The sequence below is a fragment of the Aedes albopictus genome, chromosome 2 (genome assembly GCF_035046485.1).
Source record: "Aedes albopictus strain Foshan chromosome 2, AalbF5, whole genome shotgun sequence".
Taxonomy (NCBI): domain Eukaryota; kingdom Metazoa; phylum Arthropoda; class Insecta; order Diptera; family Culicidae; genus Aedes; species Aedes albopictus.
In genome coordinates, this window is record NC_085137.1 from 137,258,340 (window position 1) to 137,280,560 (window position 22,221).

Here is a 22,221-nt window from a genome sequence, read left to right on the forward strand (position 1 = left end):
CCGCACAAGTTTTTCATATACCATATTCTCAGGTTCAGCTTCTGAAATGAGCTGTAGGTGATTGAATTTAGATATGACGAAATGAATTTTTCAGCACTGACTATCACTACGATAATGAGTACTGACACTTTTTGGAAAAATTCGAACGAATGTCTTGCACTTGCATAAAATCATGTTCGTTGAATACTTTTTATTCGCCGCACAGCTCATACGGAAGCTCATTATGACGATAAAAAATAATTCATGGGATCTTGCATATAACGCTTGCACTGCACATTGCCCCTTGTCATTACTATGGTACAAGGTTCGCAGTATCATCTAATAATAAACTTATCTGGAACATATTAAGCAAAGCTATTAGCTTTTTCCTACCACCAAATGATCATCTTAAGCTTTATGACTTCCACCAAGTTGCGCCAACTCATTCGGCAAAGAAATAGCTGAACGACGTCCGTGGATGCCGGCTGGCTGCCTCCAGCCAGAAGAATGACGCAAACAAATCCATCCAAGACCGTGCCATAAAATCAACACTCAACTCTCTCGAAGTGCCCATCGCCATCGTATCGTAGGTATCGCTAACATCCAATGCCATAGGCTCTTACGAGCCTAAAAATACCGCCAAGGCACGCGGCATGCCGCTTTGAGTGCTCTAAACCTGAACAATCTAACATGCTGCTAAGTATGACGTAAGGTGGCTTAGTTTTTCTGCCAATCTGTTCCGTCTCAACAAGTTTCGCTTTTCCAGATTTGCTCCGGCAGATTTTCGGCACCTACTCTTGTGAATGACAATAGTTTGTGCAACTCTGCATCAAATCAATCAGCACTAAATATGCAAAGCTTTTTGCAGAATTTCATAGTATTGTTTTGTTACACAGATGTTCTAACTTTACCTAGGTCTCATAGTTTCTTCTCTCTTTCCCACACCCGGCAGTGAACAACGTTGGGACCAATTTAGATTACCCGGACGACCTGGACCGCGTTCCAGAGGACAAGCTGTGGGATGTGATTCACATCAACATTGCCGCTGCGACGATGCTTACGAGGATAGTGCTTCCGGGCATGAAGCAACGCCGTCAGGGAGCGATCGTGAACATTTCCTCGGGAAGCGAGCTGCAACCGTTGCCCTACATGACCACCTATGCGGCTTCCAAGGTAGGTGCTGCTGTGAGAACAGAACTAACGAACGTCCGTTGACGTCGGCCGTCGTTGGGAGCAATTGGACCAAGGACCAGCCGGTTGGTGGTGCGGGGTAAAGGCCATAAATCTTGCATTAGAGCTGTTAAACTGTCATGTAAACCAACCAGTTTATAGGCCCACAGTTCAATGCTAATATGGTCGGTGTTAAGTCAGAGGGAATCAAGTAGCAATGTGGTAGTCTAATGATTTTCTGTCAGGGGGAGAAGATGATAGGCCCCTTAGCAGTTTTATACCTACTAGCTTTTATAACTAATGCAACATGTAATCTTTTCAATGCTATCGACTGTTGATCCTTAAACATAGGGTTTATTTCGGCCTTACAGTCTTCAGTGTGCAAAAAACGACATATATTTTCAATACCCAACGCTGCAATGATCTAGTTAAGTCATCTTTTACAAGGATTCTATTCAAAAATTGGACGAATAACATATTAAAATTTATTCTATTCTATTCTATTCTACTGGCTGTGCAAGCACAGTATTGAAAAGCATCTAAGAAATATCAAAATTTCTTCTGATTATTTCTTGTCAGCATTAATATTTGCAGCATATCGTAGATGTGATACAAATATTAAAATGGCCATTGTACAGACTAATGGGTTTGAAGATAATCCAAAAATATAAGGAAATCAGGTTATCCACTTATGAATAACATGATTGACAAACCTTTTCGAATTGAATAAAGGAAGAAATGAGGACAACCGTACCCAGAGCCGTAGCGTGAACCCTTGGCACCCTTGGCAAGCATCCAGATTGGCGCCCCACGATAATTGAAGATTGTTAATTGACAAAAGTTTGTAGTCATTCATTTTTTTAAGTTTTTTTGAAAGTTGGCTTTAGGTATTTACTAGAAACGAATTAACCTGGATTTTTAATTTTCTTATAGCGTTTTTTATTCGTGTTTTTCTTTAGGAATTCCAATGAGAATCGCCCAAAATTAAAAAAAAGTGTTTATCTTATACGAATTCAACTTCGAACACATTTTGCATTTCAAGAATCTCACTGAGGCCAGCACATTAATTAGAAATGACATTTCAGATTCCCTGCATTAATGATCCATAAATTTCTTCATGATATTCCACAGTATTTTTTTCTGGATTTTTTTTTCAATAAAATTTTGTTTAAAACACTAGATTGAGTTTTAGGGGGTTTCAGGAATTTTTTTTTTGTTTTTATTTATGTGTATTTTAACTTAGAGCTAATTCTACACTTATTCAGGAAAATGATCAATTCAAATGAAATTCAAATTAAATCAAATGATCTATTTTGCCAATGTTCGGCGATTAGTTCAATTGGGTGTCCGGTCATTTGGCCGAATGCCGTTTGTCCGAACGCCATTTTGCCGAATGCCATCTGGCCGAATAGGTCGTTTGGCCGAATGCCGTTTGGCCGAATTCTGATCAAAATAATTCAGAGGAAGTTTTTGAAAGTCATATTGGTGGTTAGATCATCAGAAATATTTCCTTCTTTAAATCATAGGCTATTCTTTCTAAGTTTTACATTCAGGGCTTTGTTGGCGTTGAAACTGCCAATATTTTATCAAAGATTTTTCCTTCTTTAAATCATAGGCTGTTCGTTCGAGTTATACTGATGCGGGGAACAGTGTCATGGTCACTTAAGTTCATCAGTCGTCTTTCGGCCAAATGGCATTCGGCCAAATGACCCTTTCGGCCAAATGGCGTTCGGCCAAACGGCATTCGGCGAAATGACCCGGAACTGTTCAATTGGTTTAACCAGAATTTTCCAATCACTTTACCAAAGGTTTCCTCTGAAGTTTTATCAAAATATTTCCCAGAATAATTTCAGTAATCATTTGACAAACCATCGACGTGGATAAATACCAGGAGGAATTCCTGAAGAATTTCCTATGTATTTTTGCTGGAATCTCTGAAGGAATTCTGATGGAATATCTGATTCAAATGAAAATCCGAGAGAAATTTCAGCAAGAACTCATTCAGTAATTCTTGCAGAAATTCCTGGAGTAGTTCGTGCAGAAATGTCTGAGGGAATGCCTGCACGATTTGTAGAAAACCGCCAGGAAGAGTTTCTGAAAGAATACTTTGAAGAATTTTTGAAAGAAACCCTGCAAAAGATTCTTGAGGAATCTCTTGAGGATTTTCTAAAAAAATCCCTAGAAGGTTTTATGAGAAAATCCTTGAGAAATTTCTGAAGGAATCCATGTAAGGCTTTCAAAAAATCCTTTGGAGAAATTTTGTATAAAATCTATGAAGATTTTCCAACGAAATACCTAGAGAAATTTCTGAAGGAATTACAAATTTATGGTTTTCTGGAGGAATTTATGGGGAAATTCATGGAAGGTTTTCTGTGGAACAATTTCGGAAGGAATTAATGGAAGGTTTTATTAATCGCTAATTAGCGATATTTGAGCTTCCTTCTTTTAAAAGGAATCGATAGAAAACTTTTTGAAGGAAATTTTGGTCAAAATGCTAAAGAAATCTATAGACGATTTTCTAAAAAAAAGAAATATCTGGAAGAATTTCTGGAGGAATTCTCAGAAGCATTTCTAAAGGAATCTTTGCAATATTTTCTATAGGAATCCATGGAGGAATTACTGGGAAAATCTGTTGAATGGTACTTAAAGATATTTTTCCCAGGAAACCCAGGAAAAAAAATGTGAGAAATTAGTTTTGAGGAATAAAAGCATGAAGAATTTTAGAGGGAATCTGTGGAGGCATTGGGGAAATTAAGCCACTGCCTATTGGACGCAGTGGCTTAATTTCCTCAACAAGGGAGGAAAAAAAAAGTGGAGGCATTTTGAAAGAATCATTGAAGAAATTTTACAAACCTATCGCTGGAAGATTTTTTGAAAGATTATCTTATGTACTCCTTAAAGAATTATCAGGAGACTACCATTTTATAGTTTCTCACAAAAAATAGATAAATTTCCAGGTTACAACATGGTAAATGCTATAAATAAACTAAAGTTAGTATCTGTATAGAGAAATCTGAATTTTTGAGAATGCGGAGAAATAAATCAATATCATTTACTAAACATGATGAAATTCTGATAACATTCAAAAAGCATCCTGTTTTCTTCTAGCCTTAGGTCTTTTCAGTGCCCCTCTGAGGCTGACGCCCTTGGCGGGGGCCAACCTGGCCAACCGCACGCTACGGCTCTGACCGTACCAAGCGTTTCGTTTTAGGGATATACACACCAAAATTTTTGAAATGCTTCCAGCACGCAAAAAATCAGCAAAAGAAATTGCTGGATTTCAGCAACATTTTTGCTGAATTTCAGCACAACGTTGCTGATCAACTGTCAGAACTGCTGGATGGTTCAGCAAGTTGAAAAATAATTGCAGAAACTCAGTAATGTGTATTGCTGAATGCAATCAGCACGCAAAAAATCAGCAAAGTTTGATGAATACCAGCAAAAAATGGCAGTGTGGTTTTCAAACATAAAATAAAATCGTTGGAAGTGGTGTAGCTAAGAAGGTTAATATATACTTAGTTATAGTTGGTGTTTCTTCTCCTGGGATGGGGCACAGCCATTTCTCCATGTGTCCTGGCTTCTCAAAGCCTAGGCTTAAGCGCCATTACTCGCTCTCTGAAACGAGAAAAAGTATAATGATCCATTCCCCAAATGTACAGACAAACAAACCGTTACAATATGCAAAACAAACATAGTAAATTGTTACAATTATGTCATTCTATCAGAGAAATTCGAAATGATAATTTCAGAAAGTCAAATGATTTCAGTTTTCTATAAAATATATGGCAAAATAGATAATGGAAATCAGGTAGATCTCACCAAATTCCATCCAAAAATCGACTCCAACATCCTTTAATGCCTCCTTCATCCATAACCATCAACACCATACATGCACGTAACATTGTAATGCTCTTCAATGGTTGATTTTTTTTTTAATTTAGATTTGACCGCGAACGAAAATAATCCAAGGTGGTAATGTAATTACTATGTGACCCAATAACTGCTTTTTCTTGCCTTTCTTCCTTTGCGCACCATATCACCGGTCATCGTTTGACAACACGTCAGATGCATATACACTGTATTTTATATATTTTTCTTAAATGTTAATCCAGTTTTCCACTCGCCCATAAGTGATTGTCACGAATAACATATTAAAAATGTTCATGAAAAACTAGGTGTAGAGTAAAGTGGGGCAAAAGTTCCTTTTGAAGTTTTGAATTCAATTCAAATTATTTTTTTCGGGTGTTGTTAAAACCCTTTTTGAAAAAGAATTTTTCACTCCAAAATTTATGAAAATTGATCAATATTTTGAAACGTTATGACAAAATGTTGGTTTTTGATCAAAAAATTGTTATATGCGATGGTCCTTCCAACGCATGGATTGGAATTGTAATAAAATCGAATTGTGTCTTTTATTTTGGGGCGTAACTAGGTATGCAGATGCTTTAGAATGTATAACTTTTTGCAAAAAAGATTTGGAAATCTAAAACCAAAAATTTTTCAAAATGTACATATTATCTCTAAAAATGATGGAATTAGTTAGAAAATTCGATGAAAGTTGAAAAAAAAAATGTTGTTTTATCTGAATTTGACGGAAAACTACTAGTTTTTGGTGTATGTAGTAAATTTAATCCTGATTTGGGTGAAATCCAGATGTAACTTTAAAGTGTATTCCAGTTCCAACATTAAATATTATTTGGTTTTAGGTAGTTCTATTACCAAAGTGTCAAAATAGTGTGCTACGGTTAGCGAAATTCCACAAACACTAGATTCGAACTTTTACCCCACAGTGGTGGGACACAAACATACAAAAATTGTTTTTTTTTAATTCTTCAATCACTTAACCTAATTCACAGCTCTATTGTTCACTAGGCCACTGCGAGAGCGATTCCATTTGGAGGCTGTACTTACACTTTGTACAGAGCCTAAATGTATTCTATTCTAATTCTACTAAATGCTGTTGCGCTGCTTTCACTTTCTACCCTATCATAGTAGCATGATGTGACTGTTGGTTGTTCCTGTTTTCAGTCCGATTGGGGGTCCATGCCGGGGTTGCCGTTTGCCGATGTCCAAGTATCCGGGCTCATTTGAGTCATGGGCTCAGAAGAGGGTCAGTGTCAGCTGCCCTCAGGGGGAAATAGCAACTGACGAAAGTGCCGGGGCTGGGATCGAACCCATGGCCATCTGCTTATGGAGCAAACGTGTGACCAATTGTTGTAATTCAAAATTGAAATGACATGTGACTTTGTTCAGCAAAATTTTAGCTCATGGATGATAGAATCACCACACGGTATTCGATTTTTTTTTGAAAAAAAAATATATTTTCAACTAGAGTCGAACTTTTGCCCCACCTTACGCTGTTACGCTGTCGTGTTTTGTACAATATGTACTCGGTTGTTCTACACAAATCAGCGTGATGCTTGTAGTGGTGGCCAATGAATGAATGAATGAATGAAAATTAAGGATTTTTCTTCACAAATGCATTATTTCTCCTTGAACTCATTTTTTTGTTAATATCTACAAAACTTATAGATTAACTGTTTTGGAGCTTATGAACTCATTTTAGGACTAACCCATGATTTCTTTCAAAATTTTCTTCAGTATAGAACATATTGGAAACCAGTTCAAAGATTGAAAACGTCTACACTTGAGTCTACATAATGTCTTCCTTGATTAAATACAGTTCTTTCAATAATTAATCATCCAGTTTGTCTATTTAAAAACTGAAATTATCCATTATTTCGTAAAGGAGTGATAGAACCACTGACGTTTGTGATAGAACTCTGAAATTTCTTAACCTTCGTTAAGAAATAATTTTTGTGTTATAATCGAGCAAGCGAGGCGAGGTTTTTTTAATTTTTATTTCTTTGTATTTTACCTACTGCCAATTTTACACTAGCGAGGCGAGATGTCAAAATTGAACCCTGTCTGTAAACCGCTCTCAAAAATCTATTTTCATTTTCATTCTTTTGGCCTTAAACGAAAGATATGGGTTACTAGAATGTTAGACTGGGTCACTCTTGGCGATTTCTCAATACTTGGGCACAGGGTCATCCGGAATCGATTCCGGGACATAGAAGAAAGAAGAAACATGAAGAAAGAGTATTCAAAATTTCATGTCAAAAGATTATTCAACGGTGCAAATTTAACAAAAAGAGAATGTATGTATGCAAGGATGTTTTCGATCATCTGGCAATCATTTGACTCATTTGTCTATAACTCAGTTCAGAAGCCTAATATTGAAATGTGATGTTCGACAAACTTGTAGATTATTGTTTTTCCTACAATTATCACCAAGGACGCCATATTCTAACTCTTATATTTACGGCGTAAAAGTGTCACGCCGCATATATGAGAGTTTGGATATGGCGTCCTTGGTGATAATTGTAGGAAAACACTTATCTACAAGTTTGCCGAACATCTTATTTCAATATTATGCTTATGAACTGAGTTATGGATAAATGAGTCAAATGATTTCCAGGTGATCGAAAACATCCTTGTAATGTATGTATAGGTAGCCACCATCTTAGCTTGAGTCTTGCTCTGCATGCAGTTCCACTTAACAGTAATAAATTTAACAAAAAGAAAATGGAGGCAACTTTTTGGAGAAACTCAAAAAGACATTTCTTGAGAAAATCTGAAACAAATTTCGAAAGGAAATCCCTGGTGGAATTCCTAGGATAAGTCCTAAAACAATCGTTGGGAGAAAATAATGGGGCATTTCCGGGAGAATTTCTTAGGCAATCCTTCGAAAATTTCTTAAAATAATCACTGAAGGACTTTCTAAACGAGCACCCTCAAAACAATATTGTAAAAATTCCTACAGGAATCTCTGGAGGAGTTCCTGAAGAAATCCATGGATAACTTCCTTAAAGAGAAAAAAAAAGAATCTCAGGATATATTCCTTAAAGAATCGCCGGAAGAATTTGTGAAGGAATTACTTTGCAGGACCTGCAGGGGTTGTTCTTGAAGAAATTCATGGATGGTTTCCAGAACAAATCCGTGGATAAACTATTAAAGGATTTGTTGAAGAAATTTGTGAAAAAAATCCTGGATGACTTGTTGGATAATTTCCTGACTCTTGTATACATCCCTGTAAAGAATTACTCCAGATACCCTTGAAGTAATTCAAAAAATATGCAGGTGTTCTTGGAGGTAGGGAATCGCGCTACTTGGGCGGTGGCTTCTATATTCGTCTGTTTGCCACTATAACTCAGTCAAATTTGAACCAATTGACACAACTTTTGGAATGTGGTGAGATAGGTATAGTATCTACCCGTGTACAACATTTCAAGTCAATTGGTTCAAAATTGGCTGAGTTATAGTGGAAAACAGACGAATATAGAAGCCACCGCCCAAGTAGCGCGATACCCTATCCCTTGTGAAATTCTCGGGTGAATTTCCGGAAAAGTCTTCCATTTCTTCCATTCTATAAATTCTAGAAGGAAGCTCTGAAAATTTTTTTGCAGACATCCCGAAAGGAACTCCTGAAATAATCACAAGAAGAGTTCCTGGAGCAATCCGTGGAGAAATTTCAGCAATCCCCGAAGGAGTTCCTGGAGGAATTCCTGGATTAATCCCTGAAAGAATTCCTGTAGGAAAGCTCGGATGAAGCCCTGTTAGAATGCCTGGAAGAATTCCTGGAGGAATGCCAGGATGTATGCTTGGAGAAATTCCTAGAGGAGTTCCAGAAGATTTCTGGAAGGAATCCCTTGAAAAAATCCAGGTGAAGTTTCTGAAGAAAACCTGGAAGATTTCTTATAGATACTCCTGGAGGAATTCCTGAAGAAATCGCTAGAGGAGTCTGTAGAGGAATGCCTAGAGGAATCTCTGCAACAATGACTGAGAAATCCCTGAAGGAGTTCCTTGAGAAATTAATGGATGAATTCCTGATGAAATTCCTAGAAGAATCCCAGGAGCAATCCCTGGAGGAATCGCTAGAGGAAATCCAGGAGGAATTCCTGTGTGACATTCTGAAGGAATTGCTGGATCAATTCCTGGAAGAATTCCTCGAAAAATTTCTGGGGTAATTCCTGGAAGAATCCCTGGATTCCTGGAAAAAAAATAAGCCCAAGAGAAATTCCTTGAGAAAAAAATGTGAAGGAATTTTTGGAGAATTTCCGGGAGAAATCGCTGGAGGAATTTAGGTGAAATTCCTGGAAGAATTCCTGTCGAAATCGCTGAAGAAATCCCTAGAGGAACTCCAGAAAGAATACCTGGAGTAGTATCAGGACGAATGCCTGATGGAATCCCTGAAGGAATCCTTGGAGAAATTCCCGGAGGAATGCCTGGAAAAAATTCTGGAGAAATTCCTAGAGGAAGTCGTAGAGAGATTCCGGATGAATTCTAGGAGAAATTCTTGGATTACTCCCTAGAAGAATCCCGGGAATGATAACGTGAACAATCAGTGGAGCAATTCCAGTAGTGATCCCTCCCTAGAGACATCTATGGGGGAATATCTATAGCATTTCCTGAAGGAATCCCTGCAGCAATTCCTAGAGAAATCCTTGGAAGAATCCTTGCAAAATTCATGGAGAAATCCCTAGAGGAGAAAATCTTTCAAATTCCTGAAGGGATCTCTGAAAAAAAAATCTGGAGGAAGTCCTGGTGGAGTTTCTGAAGATTGTGGATTTCCACAAGAAATTTCTAGAGGAATTACTTGAGGCATACCTGAAGGAACTCCTGGAGGAATTTCTGGAGGAATCCCTAGGGGCATCCGAGGAAAAATCCCTGGAGGAATTCCAGGAGACATCCTCGGTGGAGAAATTTCAAGATGAATTCCTGGAAAAATCTCTGGAATTGAAGGAATTTCTGTAGAAATGCCTGGAGGAATTCATGGAGGAAGTTCTGGAAGAATGCATGGAAGAATTCCTAAAGGAATTACTGGATGAATGCCTGGAGGAATTACCAGAAGAATCCCTAGGGGAATCACAGGGGAAATCCTGGAAGGAGTTCTAGAAAAATCTTATTAGGAAATCTTAGAGGAGTCCTTGGTAGCGAAATTCCTGGATGAATTCCTGAATCCTTAGAAACATTTTTGGATAAATTACTGAAGAAATCTTCGGAGGAATAATGTCAGGAGGAAATCTTAGAGAAATCCCTGTCGAAATCCCCAGAGAAATTCCTGGAGGAATCCCTGGAGGTATTTCTACAGGAATGCCTGGAGGAATTCCCGGAGGAGTCCCTAGAGGAATCCTTACAGGAATTCCTAGAGGAATCTCTGAAAATGTACCAGAAGGAATCCCTGAAAGAATTCCCGGAAGTATTGTTATTATTATTAGCTTCATTTACGAGGCTTTCAGCCCTAGACTGGTTCACCTCGGAGGGGAGCCCTGGAAGGAATTTCTTGGGTAATTCATGGAGGAATGTTTGGAGGAGTTCCTGGATAAAATTCTAGAGTAATAGCTGGAGAAATCCCCGGAGCATTTCCTGATGGAATGTCTTGAGGAATTTTTCGAGGACTGTCATGAGGAGTTCTTGGAGTAGTGCGCGGAAAAGTTCCTGGAAGAATTCCTGGTGGAATTACCGAAGAAATCCCTGCAGGATTTCTGTGGAGAAATTCCTGGAGTAATCCCTAGAAAAACTCCTAGAAGAATTCCTGGAGAAAACCTTAGAGGAATCCTTAGGGGAATCCTCAGAATTTTTTTTGTAAGAATTCTTAGTGGAATCTCTGAAGGAATGCATGAAGGCATCCCATGAAAAGTTCCTGGAGGAACTTTTGGAGGAACTTCTAAAATAATCCTTGGAGACATTTCTGATACACTCCAAAAAAGAATTCCCGAATAAATCCCTGGAGGAATTCTTGAGGGAATCCCTGTATGAGTTCCTGAACGAATTCCTGGAACAATTCTTGGAGCAATACCTGGATGAATTCCTGAAGAAACCCCAGGAGGAATCCCGGAAGTAATGCCATGAGGAATTCCTTAGGAAATCCCAGAAGAGATTTAGATTTCTAAACGAATTCCTGGGAGAATTTTCGTAGAAACCCTTGCAAAAAAACTGCAGGAATCCATGTGTGCTACAATTTCTGGACGAATTTATTGATGTACTCGTTGAATGAACTACTAAAGGATTTTTCGTAAAGGATTTCAAAGGAAATTCTGCATTTATTTTCGAATAATCTCTAGTAGAATATTCCGAAAGAATTCCTGAAGAAACTTTCTACAGAAATACTTCGAATAATGCCAGATGTTTTTATTGGGGCAATCTTTAGAGAAACTTTTGAAGGAATATATGAAGAAATCCATGAAGAAATCCTGCAGAAATACATAAAAGGATCTCTTGTGGAATTTCTTTGGGAATCCTTGGAGAAATTCCTGAAGGAATCCTCGAAAAAGCACTAGAACAATCACTGGAAGTACCTCTATTCCCTACAGGAATTGTTGAAGGAATCTCTGGAGGACTCCAAGATAGAATAACAGAAGGAAACTATCGGAAAGTTCTGGAGGAATTTTTCGATGTATTCATGTAGCAGTATCTAAGAGTTTCTAAAGCAATCGCGGGAGGAATTCCTAAAGCCTGTTTTGGAACAAACAGAAATTCCCGGAAAAGTCCCTTGAGGAATTCCTGAAGAAATCCCGGGAGCAATACCTACTTAGAAGAGTGTTTGAAGGTGTTCATTGTATTATTTTGTTTTTTTTTTTGCTTTTATCATGACGTTTGTCCATACAAAAAGTGTATTTATACTTATTTTAATCTGAAAAGTCGATGTTACCGTTTCCATGGCTGATGATTTATATTATTAGTCGAAATTCTAGTTATTTTAAGGTTTCAGCCAAAATTCCAAAGTAATCGAATAGCTAGAAAAAAAATTTTTTTTTCTAAACATGATTATTTTGTATGATAATCAGCTCTGTCTATATACTTATTTCTCGTAGTGTATTACTATTATTATTATTTATTTTTAAGTAAAAATTTGGAAGAGGGAAAAACCCCTTTGAGTGATTTCCATCTTTGAAATCTCTCTCAAAGAGGCACAAAACTTCTCGTAGTGTATTGACTTGTTATTTGAGTAAAACTGTTAGAAAAGCGTGCGAAAATAGTTATTCCTACTTCAAGGATAAGTTATAATTTAATTTATTTATAGTGCTGGAACAACTGAAAGTAGCCAGAACTATTATTGATCATTAGCACTGTGTCTATTGACTTTTACATGAAAAACTATTCATTTTAAGCCGTCGAACGATGGGGTTACGTAAATTTAAAGTTCTCAAAGTGTCCCCTTTGATTCTCTACCGGAACCGTTTCCAGAACATCCGGAAATGGCCTGACCCATTGTTGGTCATCAGCGCTATGCCTACCACTTCTTCATTAAACATCATTAATTTTAAGCCGTCGAACGTTACGTATAATTTTGAAAGTGTCCTCGCTGTGTCCCTACCGGAACCGGTTCCAGAACAACCTCATGGTGCCAGAATCATTATTGATCATTGGCGCTATGTCTATTGACTTTTGAATGAAAAATCATGAATTTTGAGCCGCCGAACGATGGGATTGGGTCCCTACTGGAACCAGTTCTGGAATATTCGGAAGTGGACAGATTCATTGTCGGCCGTCAGCGCTACGCCTATTGACTTCTCGATGCAAAATCTAGAATTTTAAGCCGTTGAACGAAGGAGTTGTAAAAAATTCTGAGTATCCGCTTTGGGTCCTTACCGGAACTGGTTCCAGAATATCCGGAAATAGCCAGAACCAGTTTTGATCATTGAGGCTATGATTACATCGTTCAACACTAAATTTTGTTATGGGATGAAAAAAAATAACAGGGGTTTGGGACCCTAGAAGTGTCATATTGAAAGAATTTTTGAAAAATATTGGAACGGGCCTTCACAGTTTAAAAACGAAGTTTGAATGGAGAACTTGAGGAGTTTAATAGATATGTGCATTAGAACGCGCTGTGCATATCTTTAGGCGTTAGACAATAACGAAACTAACCCAAATACCGCCTAAGAATATACACAGCGCGTTCTAATGCACATATCATTTGAACACCCCAAGTTCTCCATACAAAACTTCGGTTTTATATTTCGGTTCCTATCGGAACCGGTTCCGGCCTGCTACGTGACCGAAACAGGTCAAACTGTCTCAGAACCGTATTTGTACTTGTGTGCTGGAATAAATATACAAAAGTAATTGATATGTTACGAATTTCAACAAGGTTGCGTCCATTCTTTGCAAAGCATTTGCTATTATCTCAGTTCAGAAGCATGCTATCGAAAAACAATGTATGGATGAATTTAACCTTGTAGTTTCATCTGAAAGTTTGCCGAATAAATTGGGGTCGCAAACGTATACCAAAGTCGTGAGCGAGCTGTGAAGGCAACTCTCCACGTGGTGAATGTAAATTTCATTCACGCTGTGGAAAGTTGCCTTCATACAGGGTGGCCACTCAGAAGGGCAAATCAAATCCCCGAGTTTTTCCCGGTTTTCCCGGTAGCTTTTCGAAAGTTTTCCCGATTTTAAAGTGTAATTGTTTACAGCGTAATTAACTGTAACCTTCTCAGGAAAAGTTATAAGAATGAATATTTTTAAAATGTTAGCTTTATTATAGTATTCAGACGAACCTGAAAATAAGTTTAAAACTACTTCACTAAATATTTTGCTAAGTCGATAAAGACCGGTCCAGAAAGTATGGACGCATAAAGAAAATACTGACATTTCAAAACTATTGATGACTAGTTGTTTTTGAAAGCTACATCCTGTTGGTCAACCTATTTTCTCAGCATTTGTATTGCGGTTTTTACGATTCCAACAGTTTGTTTCAAAATACAAGAACTTTCAGCGGAACATCATCGAAAAAATGTGCACAAACGGTGAACATGGCTTTAAAGATCACTAAGGAAATGAGAAAAATATAGTGGGAGTAAGTGAGAAAACCGTGCAAGCAGCAGTCGGCAAACACGGTGGGGATAACACGTTTAAGCATAGGCAAAAATTGGGATAAAAATAAAGATCCTGCTAACCCTCGTTCGGAAAAGCAAATAATGAAGGTATTTGAGCACAAGAAAAAAAACCTTCTGACACAGAGCGGGTATGATCAAAAAAATTACCATTTCGAATTCCAATGTTCATCGTGGCAAAGAACGTTTGAATTTTCAATCCTATTGTAAGCAGAAACATTGCATTAGGCGGCTGTTCGGGCTCGAAAGAAGTTGATCATCAATATTAATTTCTATTCCCGATCAGCCTAGATAGCCGTGTAGTGTCGGTAGCAGTTCCTTCAACTGGCTAAGAATAACACTACGGACCGTCTGTTCCGGTGGTAAGAGTCCACTAACAGGCGACCCCTAATTCATGGTGTCAAGCGGCTTAATGCGTACCGTGCCTAGGAATGAATGGTTAGGGGGGTCTAATAAAAACCTAGCCGCTAACGGTGCCTGTGGAGTACCAGGGCACCCTCCACAGTATTTTTGCCCTTACTGTGTTAAACGGAGCAATGACGCAGTGGACCTAATTTGTCTCCGGGATAATCGGCTACTTTTCTTAAGTCTTAATTCCGAGGCTTAACAAAAGGGGGTAAATGTATATTTTCATGACTGGAATCAAGTTTGTACAGGTAAACCTTCATCACGCAAAAGGTGCTTCTGCTGTGTTGAGTCGAAGGTTTAAAAAAGAAGGGCTGGAAGTGGCGCTAATTCAAGAGCCATGGTCCAATAAACGAAAGATTCTTGGTGTTCTGACACAAAATAGTAAACTATTTTATGATGAGCAACAAGATTCTCCCAGAACTGCTGTCCTAGTACGTAAAACGTTAAAATGTTATCCTATTACAGAGTTTATCAGAAGGGACATTGTTGCGGTCATGGTAGAGGTGCCAACCACTAGGGGTAAAACTGAGATCGCTGTGGCTTCAGCTTACTTTCCTGGTGATGTTCCTGAGGTACCTCCTCCTGAGATCGCATCATTTGTTCAATTCTGTAAAGAAAACAACAAATCGTTCATCATTGGCTGTGACGCCAATGCGCATCACACGGTTTGGGGTAGTACGGATATTAACAGTCGAGGTGAGTCACTATTAGAGTATCTGTCTTCGAACAATATAGACATTTGTAATAATGGTGATAAACCTACTTTCTTATATGCAATCAGACAAGAGGTCTTGGATCTAACACTGTGCAACGCTGCAATCTTTGACAAGATCACAAACTGGCACGTGTCAGATGAGATTTCTCTATCTGATCATAAACACATAATCTTCAATTGGAGCGGTGGAGATTATTCTAGAACTGCATTTAGAAATCCCAGGAAGACAAACTGGGATCAATATGTGGAATTGTTGAATTCGCATTCATTTACAATGGAGGAAACTATCGATTCAACCCAAAAGTTGGAATCATTTTCTCAAAGAGTAAATGAAAGTATCATCAATTCCTTTAACAGCAGTTGTCCCACCATACAATCGTCTTCTACTAGAGACGTGCCATGGTGGAACTTTAAACTGGATCGCCTAAGAAAATTTTCTCGTAAAATGTTCAATAGAGCGAAACAAACGGGAGATTGGACTCAGTATAGGAAAGCCCTGACTGAGTACAACAACGAAATTCGAAAATCTAAAAGAAAATCTTGGGTGCTGACATGTGAAAACATAAACAGTACTCCTGTAGTTGCTAGACTACAAAAAACGCTTGCAAAAGATCATGCAAATAAATTGGGAAATCTGAAGCGTGACGATGGAGCTTTTACCAAAACTCCTCGTGAAACTTTGGATTTAATGATGGAAACCCATTTTCCAGGTTCGGTTCTAAGTGTGGATTCCAATGATACTGTATCTCTGGAAGGTGAAGGATGTCCTAGTATAAACTCAATGGAGTCAAATAGTACAGTAAACACCGCCTCAGATTTAGCTGATGAAATCTTCACGAAGGCCAGAGTGGAAAATGCGATAAGATCTTTTCAGCCTTTTAAATCTGCAGGAGTTGATGGGATATTTCCAGCACTGATTCAAAACGGAGAAACGGTGTTGGTTCCATCACTAATTGAGATGTTCAAGGCTAGTTTGAGATTGAATTTCGTTCCATCAAAATGGAGACTTGTAAAAGTTATCTTTATCCCGAAAAAGGGGAAACGAGATAAAACGCATCCGAAAGCATATAGACCAATTAGTCTTTCTTCATTTTTTTTGAAGACTATGGAAAAGGTTTTGAAGGATTTTATCAATTCTTCTTACATAAAAGAGCATCCCCTGTCTGACTTCCAGTTTGCTTATCAATCTGGTAAGTCAACGGTTACGGCACTTCACTCGCTAGTAACAAAGGTGGAAAAAACGTTTTCAGCAAAAGAAATAGCTCTACCCGAGTAGGTGGAAAAATCTGATGAATAGCATATTCAGTTATGATTGATTGAATTACTGAAGAGCAAAAACTGATATTGGTTTGATTGATATAAGAGGTAAAAGAACAGAAATAATAGCAAAATCTAATATGGTGAACTACTTAATAATAGCTCGTTGAGATATTACAAGATCAAAACAATAGCAGACAAGATTTGTCACTTTTTTCTCGAAGAAAAAAATAAAAAATTGCAGCACCCAGCATCGAACCTACGACCTTAGTATTCACAGGCGGCGATGCTTACCACTCAACTGTGGCTCGCTGTTGTAAATGACATGGGAATAATAGCATGCGGCTCTTCGTATCCACAGCTCAGAAAGGGGCAAATGGCATTTCACTAACATTGAGCCATCTCTATGGGTGTATGTGTTCCATTTCGCGCAGAAGAGCTAAACTAGTTCTTATGTAGAACTTTTCAGCTATTTCAACAAGAAAAACAACTGATATCATATCACTTTGAGCTATTCGTGAGATATTCACTAGATTTTTGAATAACTCATCGAAATCACATCGAGCTATGACAGCAAAAAGTGTTCGGTTTGAGATATGATTTAGATATTCTCGTCTACCCGGGTATGCGCCTTTTTAGATATAGAAGGAGCATTTGATAATGCCTCCTATTCATCTATGAAGCGTGCCATGGAGAATAAAAACTTCGACCAATGTATCATACATTGGATTCATACTGTGCTTGCAAAAAGAGAAATCACTTCTGAGCTGGGAAGTTCTTCTATAACAGTAAGGGCAACAAAGGGTTGCCCTCAAGGAGGAGTCCTCTCACCACTAATGTGGTCCTTAGTTGTAGACGATCTTCTAAGAAGCTTGAAGAAAAGAGGTTTCGAAGTTGTGGGCTTTGCAGACGATATAGTCATAATAGTGAGAGGAAAGTATGACGAAACTGTTTCGGAGAGAATGCAAAGGGCCCTAAACTATACACATTCATGGTGTATTAAGGAGGGCCTTAGCATCAACCCGTCAAAAGTCGTAATTGTCCCTTTCACTAGGAGAAGGAAGATCAACCTAAAAACTTTTCGGCTTGGAGGGATACAAATTCATCCTAGTGATCGAGTCAAGTACTTAGGTTTGATTCTGGATGCTAAACTGAACTGGAATGCTCAAATTGAGTCCGTGATCGGTAAGGCAACAAGTGCGTTCTGGTTATGCTCCAAAACTATTGGCAGGAAGTGGGGCTTGAAACCAAAAATGATAATGTGGATTTATACTGCCATAATCCGCCCAAAAGTGACGTATGCTTCGTTTGTATGGTGGCCCAAAACAAAAGAGGCTACCACGCAATCAAAGCTTGCGAAAATTCAACATCTTGCGTCTATTGCTGTTACAGGAGCGATGCGTAGCACTCCATCAAAAGCTTTAGATGCGATTCTCAATCTGCTACCTTTGCACGAGTACGTGCAATTAGCAGCAGAAAAGGAATTGCTGAGACTTGAACGAGTTGAAAAGTTTATGCCAGGTGATCTTGTAGGTCACCTGAGCATTTCACAATACTTCCAAAATAGGCCAGTAATGAAAATGATTAAAGACTGGATGAAACCTGTGGAGAACCATGATGTTCCTTACAAGTTGCACGAAACAACTCGTGCAGATTGGGAAGTCGGAGGTCCCACTGTTCGTCAAGGATCAATCAAATTCTATACAGATGGCTCAAAAGTTGGAATAAAAACGGGAGCAGGAATCTACGGCCCTGGAATACAAACATCAGTGGCGATGGGACACTATCCTACGGTGTTTCAAGCAGAGATTCTTGCTATTTTGAAATGCGCAAATATCTGCCTTGAGAGAAAATACAGATATGCAAATATTTGTATTTTCTCAGATAGTCAAGCTGCACTAAAAGCATTGTGCGCTTACAAATGTACTTCAAAGCTTGTCTGGGAATGCATTCTTTCACTGCGCAGGCTGTGCCAAGGGAACTCAGTAAACTTATACTGGGTTCCAGGTCACTGTGGCATTGAAGGGAAGGAAATGGCAGACGAGCTTGCTAAAAGTGGTTCCAATTTACAGTTGGCTGGCCCAGAACCATTCTGCGAAATATCGAACTGTACAATTAAAATGGATCTGAAATGCTGGGCTGAGCAGAGGGTGATATCCAATTGGATGGATGTCAAAAATTGCAATCAGTCAAAACGATTTATAACACCAAATGCTTATAAAACCAAAAAGCTCTTAGAGCTCAACAAGAGAGCTCTATGTACATACACTGGCCTAGTAACTGGACACTGTCCGAGCAGGTATCACTTGAAAAATATTGGCCAGATTCAGAGTGATATCTGTCGTTTCTGTAATACGGAACGTGAAACCTCGGAACATCTGCTTTGCAGTTGTGGTGCTTTATACATGCGCAGGCAAAGATTTCTAAATAGTGGTTGCTTGCAACCCAGTGAGATCTGGTCTGCAGAACCTGGGAAGGTCTTGGGGTTTATTAATTCCATTGCACCTGACTGGGAAACGACGCGTCGTGGCAGAAGCTGATTACTTGACACATGGTAATTAGCTGGCTAGATGCGAATATCAAAACGGGACATGCCACAAAAGTTCAGCTTATTGGACGCAGTGGCTTAAATTCCCCAACAGAGGAGGAAAAAAAAAAAAAAGCAGAAACAGCCAAAATGAAGCCCGAAACTAGAACCATCGATCAGGCCCAGACAATTGAAGACTAGGTGCGTCCATACTTTCTGGGGCAGTCTTTAGTTGTTTGTCTCGTATCCTATGTTGAAGAAATTCGACAAAAACTGACGGAATTCCTAGAGAAAACACTATGATTACAGGATTTATTGACTCTATGTGATATTCCTTAAAAAGTAATAGATGGTTTTCTTAATCATATTCCAACAGTCTCTTCCAAAAGATTGTTGGTGAATTGCGAAACAAACGGGCAATATCAGAATGCCAAACAAGGCATGCTAGATAGCAGAATATCTGGAAAGATTACTCGTGAAAGATTTTTTTAGAAACAATTCCTAGAGAAATCTCTGATAACTTCTGGCGTAATCCGAGAAGAATTTTTGATGGTCGTTCCTAACACAGATTTATTGTAGAGTAAATGGGTACTGTGAGACAGATTTTTAAGACTGAAATTGTAATTTCTAGGAGAAATGTATGAGATAAAAAAAACTAGATTCTGTCTGGTATTCGTCTACTACACAGTTAGAAAAAATTACCGACTTCGGTAATGTTTCACCGAAATCTCAACCGTTAAGTTTGTTTTACAGGAAAAATTCGGTAAATGTAGCAACTTTTACCGAAACTCGTTAGAGTTTGACAGATAAACGATAACATTTTACCGAAATTTGGTAACTTTTCACAGAATTTCGTTAAAAACCCATTACCGAACGCTCAGCGGTTGAGATTTCGGTAATGATTACCGAACGCGATTAGCTGTGTACTCGGTTATTTCATCAGTGATTGTCAAAGATTTCGTTTTTGATGGCATTATTTAATGTCAGGATTTTATCCAGGAATTCCTTGAAGATTTGGCTTTGAAAAAGTGTATTACCTGAAATTTCAGTGGTGATCGATCGATCAATTATTTAGGAATTCTTCTATAAATATATATATTTATAGAATATATATATATTGCTCCAGATGCTTTTGAAGACTTGCCGGAATCGCCCAAAGAATTTCAATTGGTAGTTTAACAAGAAACTCATTCTCTGAATTTTCCAGAATTTCTTCATGAATTCAACCAGGACTTTCACAAGCAATTTATGTGAAGGCTTCACCAAAAGGGATTTCCCGACAATTCATTACGGCTTATTTCTAACTGTTGAACTGGTGAAAACAAATGTTAGAAAGCCGGAATGAATTGACGGGAAATCCCTTTTAGGAAAACAGAAGAGATTTATAAAAAAAAAAATCAAGATCATTCTAGAACACCACACAGGGCGTGGTTTGAGGAATTCCACCAGAAACTAAGAAAGAAGTTCTTGCAGCTATAACTCAAGGAATCCCTTTATATATTATTTCAAATGTGTTTTACTAAATATTTTTGAATTGTCGGAATGTTTAAGGCATTTCACCAAAATTACTCATCCAGATTTTCATAGGTTTTAATTTAACCCTCCTTTAGTGCATCAGCAAACTGCTGCCAACGTGATGCAGCAAGAAGGTTAAATTCGTTCTGGCATTACATTAAAGAAATCCTTGAAGCAGTTCAGTCAAGAAAGCAATCACAACTTTCATCAGAATCCTATCAGAAATTTTCAAAGACTTTCAAAGTCTATATCAAATATTCTCCTAGGGATTGTACCAAGACTTCAAGGAGGAACTCGCCGAGATTTTTTTTTAGATAGAAGTTATGTTTTGTTTTATAGGGCTTCCATCGCTCATCACTTAGAATTTAAAACAGAATTCTAAAAATCTAAAAGCATTTCCCTAAAGCGCATCTTCTAGAATTACTTTCAGTTGTCGCTTAAATTTCAACGGATGCTTGGTGCTTTCAGGAACATGTATGTCCTGAAATGCCGAAATGTCTTATTAATCAACAAGTCTTTCCACCAGAATGTTTTCTAGGACATCTTTTTGATTGTTCTAACTGTCATTTTAGGTAGTATCACTACGATTCACTTCAATTGTAATTTCTCGACGACAAGGTATTGATTTCCAAGAACGGTCGTTACGCCAGTATTCACTTAGTATGTTATCTAGTTCGATAGTTGGCAGCATATCCTATTTCACGTATCCTCGTACTGCACTTAGAAATGAAGTTAAAAAATACTTTTTTTTAAATTGAACATTCTTCACCCAGGCTTTTAACATCGCCAGAGATTTATTGTATAAATTTTATAAGTCGTCCGAGAGTCTATGTTGCAAATTCCCGATGACTTACAACAATTCCCGAGGTTTTCCCGACTTTTTCCCGGTGGTTTCAAATTCCCGAGCTTTTCCCGGTATTCCCGAAACTCCCGACTGGGTGGCCACCCTGTTCATAGCTCGCTCACGACTTTGGAATGCGTGTGCGACCCCAATTTATTCGGCAAACATTCAGATGGAACTACAAGGTTAAATTCATCCATACATTGTTTTTCGATAGCATGCTTCTGAACTGAGATAATAGCAAATGAATGTAAATCTTTGCAAATGAATGGTTGCAACTTTGAATTTCAACATGTTATCACTTGTTTTTCTCAAAAAATTCCTCCTGATTTGATCCTTGGGTACCCCAGGTTTTTCGGGCCTACAATCCGGAACAACGGAGAACTTTTATGGTCTCATTTCATATTTAGGTCCAAAATTCAACTCATTTGTGATTTTCTGTAAAAGTTTCATCGAAATCGGATGAGATTTGACAAAGTTATACAGATTTTTAAATTTTTGATGCTGGCACCTGTAAAGGTTAATATAAAACATTCAGAGCCTATATTCAAGAACAAACAATATAAATGTTACACCAATGTTAAAACATGCCAGGATACATAAATACATAAAATAAATTATTTGTACAAAATATTATGAAATCAATACCAATATCGATTGAAAACTTCCAAATCCGCTTACTTTTATTCTAACACGAATAAGCCGCTTGGTCCAATCTAACTTACCACCACATCAACGACGGCGTAGCGTTCTATCGTTTATCATTTAGATACTAACTAATGTCACGTTTTTTTGTTTATTTTGCTCCTTTAGGCCTACATTCGTAACTTCACCCTGGCGATGCAGTACGAGCTGGAACCATTCGGCATAACGTGTCAACTGGTCAGTCCACTATTTGTGACGACCAAGG

General features: G+C 38.1%; 1 protein-coding gene across 1 annotated transcript in view; it reads left to right on the forward strand.

Annotated features, from left to right (window-relative positions):
• LOC109417637 (inactive hydroxysteroid dehydrogenase-like protein 1) overlaps positions 1–22,221 on the forward strand; it is a 59,718-nt gene that overhangs the window by 13,741 nt on the left and 23,756 nt on the right. Inside the window, exons 4-5 of the mRNA XM_062850502.1 lie at positions 932–1,152; positions 22,125–22,220. Of these exons, the coding sequence (XP_062706486.1) occupies positions 932–1,152; positions 22,125–22,220 (317 nt within the window). The remainder of the gene's footprint in view (positions 1–931; positions 1,153–22,124; position 22,221) is intronic.